The sequence below is a fragment of the Amaranthus tricolor genome, chromosome 6, assembly GCF_026212465.1.
Source record: "Amaranthus tricolor cultivar Red isolate AtriRed21 chromosome 6, ASM2621246v1, whole genome shotgun sequence".
Classification (NCBI taxonomy): Eukaryota; Viridiplantae; Streptophyta; class Magnoliopsida; order Caryophyllales; family Amaranthaceae; genus Amaranthus; species Amaranthus tricolor.
The window spans coordinates 16,544,846-16,552,345 of record NC_080052.1 but is presented as its reverse complement, the minus strand read 5'-3'; the positions used below and the strand labels follow the sequence as shown (position 1 = coordinate 16,552,345).

Below are 7,500 nucleotides of genomic sequence, written 5' to 3'. Positions count from 1 at the left end.
ATCATCTTCACTACTTCCAAACAGAATTATATTGTAGGTATCCAATATTGAATATGGCAGTCTAAGAACCTAATTAGAGTACTGTCTCCGTTCCTTATAGAATTTCCCATTCGCCATTTAAGTGTGTTTTATTTGTTATTTCCGCAAAAAATTATTCTATTTATATCAATATATTGGAAAAAAATAACCTTGTTAATTCTCATAATAGTATTTTAATAATATTTTTGGTCCCCACATATCTTCAATTAACTTCATATTAACATTTATATATCTTATGGTTCCCACATGTTTCCAACTAACTTATAAAAATATTTTTTTAATAATTGTGTCATTATATTTTTCCACTGACCTACTTTTAATAATTTTATATTGTTTATGTTTTTCATTTTTCCTTAATTAAATTTATTATTTAATAAAATAATGTATCTACTATCTAAAAAATTCCATTTTTATTAATTCGCATGAATATTACTTGTGTGAAGTTGAAGGTTTTATATTTTTACTATAAACAGATGCCAAACTCCAATCCCAAGAATGATATAATGTAGTGTTTGACAATAAATATTTCATTTAAAATTATGAATTTTAATTATGAAATCATAAATGAAGAATTTGAGAATGACAAGGTTTAGGTAGTCATTTTCAAATCCTCAATTTTAACTACTTTGAAAACAATGATGGAATTTGATTCAAATTCAAATTTGAAAATTTTTGATTTGCCAAACAATAGATTTGAATCAATTCCAAATTTTCAAATAAAATGATTGTTCCCAAACATAGCATTAAATAAAGGAATTTTTTGAGCAACAGAAATGGTATACAACTCCCATAACTCAACCGAAAATATAGGATTCAAATCCAAAAATTTTGACCTGAACTCTAGAACTGGCCGAACTCGAGAAACTCGTTAATAACGGATTGGTCGTGTCAGGGTCAGATTGAATTTCTTGAGTTGTACAGCTGATAAAAAAGGGATAAATTTTTCTATTTGGGCGCATAAACAAAAAAAAAATATATATTTCTTTATTAACAAGATCATTAATTTTGTACTCTTCATATTTAAATTGTTGTATTATGCTTAAATCATTTGAATATCTTTTTGTAGTTTGATCTATTTTAAAATTTTTAATGTTTTTATCTTGAAGTATTATTCTTTGATCATTAAAAATTATGTTGCTATTTTATTGTGATTTGGCTAGGCTCTATATTAATAAAATAAGAAATCCCACAATTTTTTTGAAGTTAACCAAGGAAAAAATAAAATGTTAACCCGTTGGGTTTATCCGAACCCACCCGAAACCCGAAGTAAGTTGATTTGAAACTAACTCAGTCTGAAACTAACCCGACCGAAACTGATTCGATACGAAATCCAGGGATTTTAACCATTTTCCATGTGTATTTTCCATACTTAGCTTTGGACATTTCAAATTTGTATGATTAATCAGGACAACTAATTTTTCACAAAAGCATACATATCCTCCTCAACTTGTCTAATCAATTTATCTGAAGTACCGACAGAAAACGGTTAACAAATCTGTATTACTTATATATACTCCATTATTATTGGTTTGTCTAAACTATACCACAATTAAATTAAGAGTAGAAATGATTATGGGTTGAATTTGAATTTTTAAATTTCGACTCAAATCTATCGAGTCTGATGAATCTAGGTTTTGATTTAATTATTAGTTATGTTCAATAAATTGTTTTTAATATTTTAAATTATCTTTTATTTGATTCAAAGTATTAATAATTAAAGATGTACAGTATGTTCTGTTCATTTCATTAATTTAGTTCAAATCAATATTAATGTGGTTCAGCTTTGTCTAAAAGATAAGATCTTTAAATCCTTCATAATTTCATGTTAAATTTCTACTCCCTCTGTCCCATTAAATTTGTAACATTTTCTATTTTGGTCTGTCCCATATACTTTACGTCATTTTTATTTTTGGAATATGGTCCACCACTTCATTTTAATCTTATCCATACATTTTAACCCTCTTTCAATTTCATTTACACAATTTACTTTCTCTTCATTTATTACCATTATCCACCCTTTTTTAAAAAAATAACACTTTTCTCTTAGATGCAAATTATTCAGGAGAAAGGAAATATATATTAGTTGCAACGTAGCAGGTGTTATTTTATCTATTTATTTTCTTTATTTTAATATGAGGTGTTATTTTATTCAGCTCTTTTTGTACAAAACCGTCTCATTGTGCGAATGGTCCATACAAAAGATTTATTTATACAAAAATATAATAAAAAAAAATAATGAAAAGGGAATTTTTCACCTGTACAGGAAGCGTTTTTTCTTATAAATAGTTTGGACTGACAGAATTGAAGTTAATGTATTTTGTTAGAATATGGATGGTTAAGAATATATATTTTCATTCTATATATTTTTTATTGCTAAATCAATAATCGATCAAAATCGACGATTCTACAGCCCATCAAATCCATAAAATTATATTATAGATCAATATAAACCATATATTATTGTATATTTTGATATTTTTTTGAGATTAATGCTAAAGATTAATGATAAATGATATATTTAAGAAACAAGATAATTTGTAATTTAATAAATAAAGTAATTTATAATTAAATAATTAATACCTGTCTTGTACTTCCAAACAATGACTGAACCAGGCTTACCAAGTTCACCTTCATGCAAGTCACAGCTTTGCACAAAATGAGGGGCAGCATGAGATACATGATGAGGTTTACTCTCATATATTTCATGGTACACATCTCCTGCAGTTACCCTGATCTCTATTTCACCCTCAAGCTTGCGTTTTATGTTACTCATTTTTTAGCTCTATTTTTCACTTGCAATGTTTAATGGTGCACTTACAATGCTTCTATTTATAAATTACATCCTTTTATATGGCACATGGGAGGATGTGAAGGTATACTAAATAATGACCTAAGCATTAGATAACATAACAATAGAGTTATCTTATCTAATGCGTAGGCCATTATTTAATCGAAAAGGGGTCTTTCCACGAAAAAAAAAAAACCAAAGTTTAGCAATAAATGAAATATTTATGTTGCTAAATTTAGCGATAAAATGGCGATAAAAAGGCTATGTCGTTAGCTAGCAACAAAAATGTTTTGTCGCCAACTTTGGTGACAGAGGTATTTTGGCATTTTCCTTGTTGCCCTTTTTGTTGGGCGGCCAAAAAAATGTTCAAATTTTAAAAATTTTTTTTCTTGTTGGAAAATAATAAGTAGAATAAAAATAAAGATATTATTTCAAAATATTATGTTTTAGGAAATTAAGATCTTTTTAATATTTAGGATATTAAGGTTATTTTATTTCTAATTATTTAAGTTTAGGTCAATATCTTATTTCCTTATTTTAGTCTTTATTACTTGTATAAATAGAGGTGGTATTTCTCATTATTAATCAATACAAATCCAGTACTCACCAAACTAAACCCAAACCAAATTCCGCATTATGATTTTCTTCATGATATCAAAGCCGTAAGGTTTTTCGAGACGAAAAAACTTTATCGGTATTTTATCATAAATCATAATCGATCAAAACAAATCTAATTAAAAGCAAATAGAACAAAACCCAATCAAAAAAAAAATTACAAACACTCAAAAAAAAAATAAAAGAAAAATGATTTCAATGTCACAGTTGGAATAAATGTTTCATCTTTTCCAAAAGATGAACCAGAAACTTAATACTAGACCAACAGTATTTTGAAAAATTAAATTACACAAATTACACAAAATGGTGTACAAAAATGCAAATTGAAATTGGTGAGGGGGAGGTTGAATCATATCACTACCATCCCTCCAACCACCATAGATTCCAAATGGGTCCAAGATGATAGCATAGTTATGCTGGAATACACGGACACGTCCCTGAACTGGCGTGTCCCGTGTCGGACACGTGTCGGACACGGACACGCGACGGACACGCGAAAATCCGTGTCCGACACGCCAAATGAAGTGTTCAATATTTTTCCGGATACACGGACACGACAAGGACACGGAAGGGACACGGCAAGTAGTCAAGGACACGTTTTTTTTAAAAAAACTATTTTCCTTTCTTTTCTTCTCCGTTACTTTCCATGTTTCTGATAGATATGGTCTTGATATTGATGAATTATTACCACATTTATTATCATTATTTTCAATTTTATCATCATTTTTTCCTAATTTTTTCAACTCAGGAATGATTGAAATCAATCTTGAATCTCTATCTTCTTCAGAAAAAACAAAACCCAAATCCATAAACCTTTTAAGTTCTTCAAATTCAAGGTCAGATAAACTCTTACTTAATCCCTTCTTTTTTCTTTTTAATCTGTTGGTAATTTTTGGGTTTATTCCCTTTAATGGAGAAGAAATCAATTTTAATTTTATTTTTTTTGGGTTTTTTTCCTTTTTTGATTTTGAATAATCTTCAAAATCTTCTGATATTTTCCCAGAAAAAGTGATTTGCAGTTTTGATGTTAGAAGAACAGAATTTGGGGAAGAATAAAAATCACTTAATTTTTGTGGGAAATTTGAGGTAATTTTTTCTAGAAAGGGAATTTTAGTATGAATTATTGGCAAAGCTGAGATTTCTAAATTTGATGTGGGTATTTCTGGGAATTTTTTGGGTTTGAATGGTTTTGTCTGAAATAAATTAATAAAGATTGTAAAATTATCTTTAATTTGATATATTTATTATATTACCATTTTCGTGTCTCCGTGTCCGCCATTTTTAAGTTAGCGTTTTCCCGTACCCGTGTCGTGTCCGTGTCCGTGTCCGTATCCGTTTTAGTGCAACCTAGTAGTTATGTCATGGATCCTCGAATGTATTAACCCTGATATTGTCGAGCAAGTTATTTACTTCACTACTACTGCTCATGAATTATGGTCTTGGATTCGAACCCTTCTCGGATCAATTTCGCTACCTCTCATGAACGTCAACATTCAATGTGAGGAAATATAGAAGATGAAGATGGAGTCACGGGCCAGAGGGTTAGCAAAGAAAGAGATAAAAATCAAGAACCAGTAACTAGTAATATCGAAGCAACCGATGAGAGGGAAGACATCGGGAAAGTCGATGACGGCAACGAGTATGGTGGCAGCCACGGTGGCAATGGCAGCAAAATAGAAGAAAAGAGAGGGAGAGAGAAAATCGAGAAAGGGAAAGAGCAAGTAAGTGGGGAAATGTTTCTAAAATATGCTTTCTATATTGAGGCTGTTGCCTCTTATTTTCCCTCAACCCTCAAACTACATGTGAATTCTTAATCCAACAATCCAAATTATATAATATTGACCGAAATGATGAAATTAATCGACTCAACTTATTTTTTGAGTTTTATCTCAAACATACAATATTTAAAATTAATTATGACAAATTGACGGTTCTAAATAAGCATAACCAAAAACATTGGTAATTTTGGCACATTTACTCTCTTAACAATTTTGAATAACTTGTTCTTCAATGTTACCATCGAATCATATCATCCATAAGACCATACATGAGGATTAGACATATATTAATTTGTCCATAATTTTTGTACTCCTGTTTATGTTTTGTATTTAGTGTATTAAGTCAACATTTATCAATTATTAGGTACCAAATCCTATCATAAATTGTAATAAACAATTGTATGATTGCTTAGTAAGTTAGTTTATTGTTTTATACCTATCAAAACTTTATTAGCTCAATCATTCACGACTGATCAATGAATATATCATTTAATAATAATATTATTAAATATGATTAAATATAAAATTATATTTATAGGAAAATCATTCATTCATATATATATATATATATATATATATATATATATATATATATATATATATATATATATAGAAATATATATATATATATATATATATATATATATATATATATATATATATATATATATATATATATATATATATATATATATATATATATATATATATATATATATATATATATATATATATATATATATATATATATATATATGGGAGGGATCCATTGAGAAGGGGTATGAAAATGAGAAGGGTGAGAAGGATTTTGAGCCGTCGATTTCTCAAAGATCTAATGGCCTGGATAACGAACCGGAAAAATAGGGCAAGAAAAGAAAAATAGGCTGATTCGGTTTTTTTGATTCATCCCTTTGACGAACAATAACGCCTTTTTCTTCCAAGACTATACTCTTCGAAAAACCTTCAAAACTGTCCAAAAACCTTCGATTTCTTCTGCGAAAAATCTTCCTCTTCTATTGAATTAAGGTATGCAAATTATAAATTTACCATTTGAGTTTTTATTTTTTTGATTTGTTTTGATTCATTTCTTCGTTTTCGTTTTCTTCTGCGAAAATCTTCCTCTTCCCTTTATTTCTTAGTCTGCGAAAAATCTTCACTTGTTTTCGATTTCTTGTGTGTACGTGTTTATAAATTTAGATTTGTTTTGATTGATTTCTTAGTTTTTGTTCAATGTGATTATAAATTGTTGTTTTTAGGGTTTATGTGTTTAAAATTTTGATTTTAATTTTTAGGGTTTATGTTTTACTGTGTTCTTCATTTCATTGTTGTTACTGTGTTCGATTTTTAAGTTTATTATTTTAAGTTTGATTTTAAAAAGTGTTCCTGGGATTCATTGTTGTCACTGTATTCTGTAATCAAGAACTATTACACAAGTTACCCCAAATGGTTCTACACTGAGGATTCCTCATTGTGAGTTTGATAAAAAGCCATTTGTTGGTATGACTTTTGAAAACTTAGAGAAAGCCTTAGATTTTTATGGTTAATATGCTGAAATTTGCGGTTTTGTTATGCAGAAAAGTTGATGCTGAAGAACAGATAGATGAAGAGATTATTAAGATGACTATTTATTTAGAAGTTTGAAAGTTTTGAATACACTATTCTGTTGTAATTTGATACTATGTTATGATTAAACGTTACTATGACTATGTATAGTTACTGTCTTCTTTTTTTTAATTTTGGAAAAACTTTAAAGCAAAAAGTAAATGCTACTATGTTTTTAGAAAAAGATACTATGTTATGATTAAAGGTTACTATGACTATATATAGTTACTGTCTTCTTTTTTTAATTTTGGAAAAACTTTGTTGCAAAAAGTAAATGCTACTATGTTTTTAGAAAAAGATACTATGTTATGATTAAAGGTTACTATGACTATATATAGTTACTGTCTTCTTTTTTTAATTTTGGAAAAACTTTGTTGCAAAAGTGAATGCTACTATGTTCTTAGAAAAAGATACTATGTTATGGATAATGGTTACTATGACTATGTATAGTTACTGTTTTCTTTTTTTAATTTTGGAAAAACTTTGTTGCGAAAGTGAATGCTACTATGTTCTTAGAAAAAGATACTATGTTATGATTAATGGTTACTATGACTATGTATAGTTACTGTTTTCTTTTTTTAATTTTGGAAAAACTTTGTTGCAAAAGTAAATGCTACTATGTTCTTGGAAAAAGATACTATGTTGTGATTAAAAGTTACTATGACTATGTATAGCTAT

The 7,500-nt window shown here is 28.1% G+C and overlaps 1 protein-coding gene across 1 annotated transcript in view; it reads right to left on the bottom strand.

The window, feature by feature from the left end:
* The window catches only part of LOC130816168 (MLP-like protein 34), a 6,431-nt gene extending 3,502 nt beyond the window's left edge, over positions 1–2,929 (bottom strand). Inside the window, exon 1 of the mRNA XM_057682828.1 lies at positions 2,620–2,929. Within this exon, the coding sequence (XP_057538811.1) occupies positions 2,620–2,812 (193 nt within the window). The 5' untranslated portion in view covers positions 2,813–2,929. The remainder of the gene's footprint in view (positions 1–2,619) is intronic.
* Positions 2,930–7,500: the final 4,571 nt, after the last annotated feature.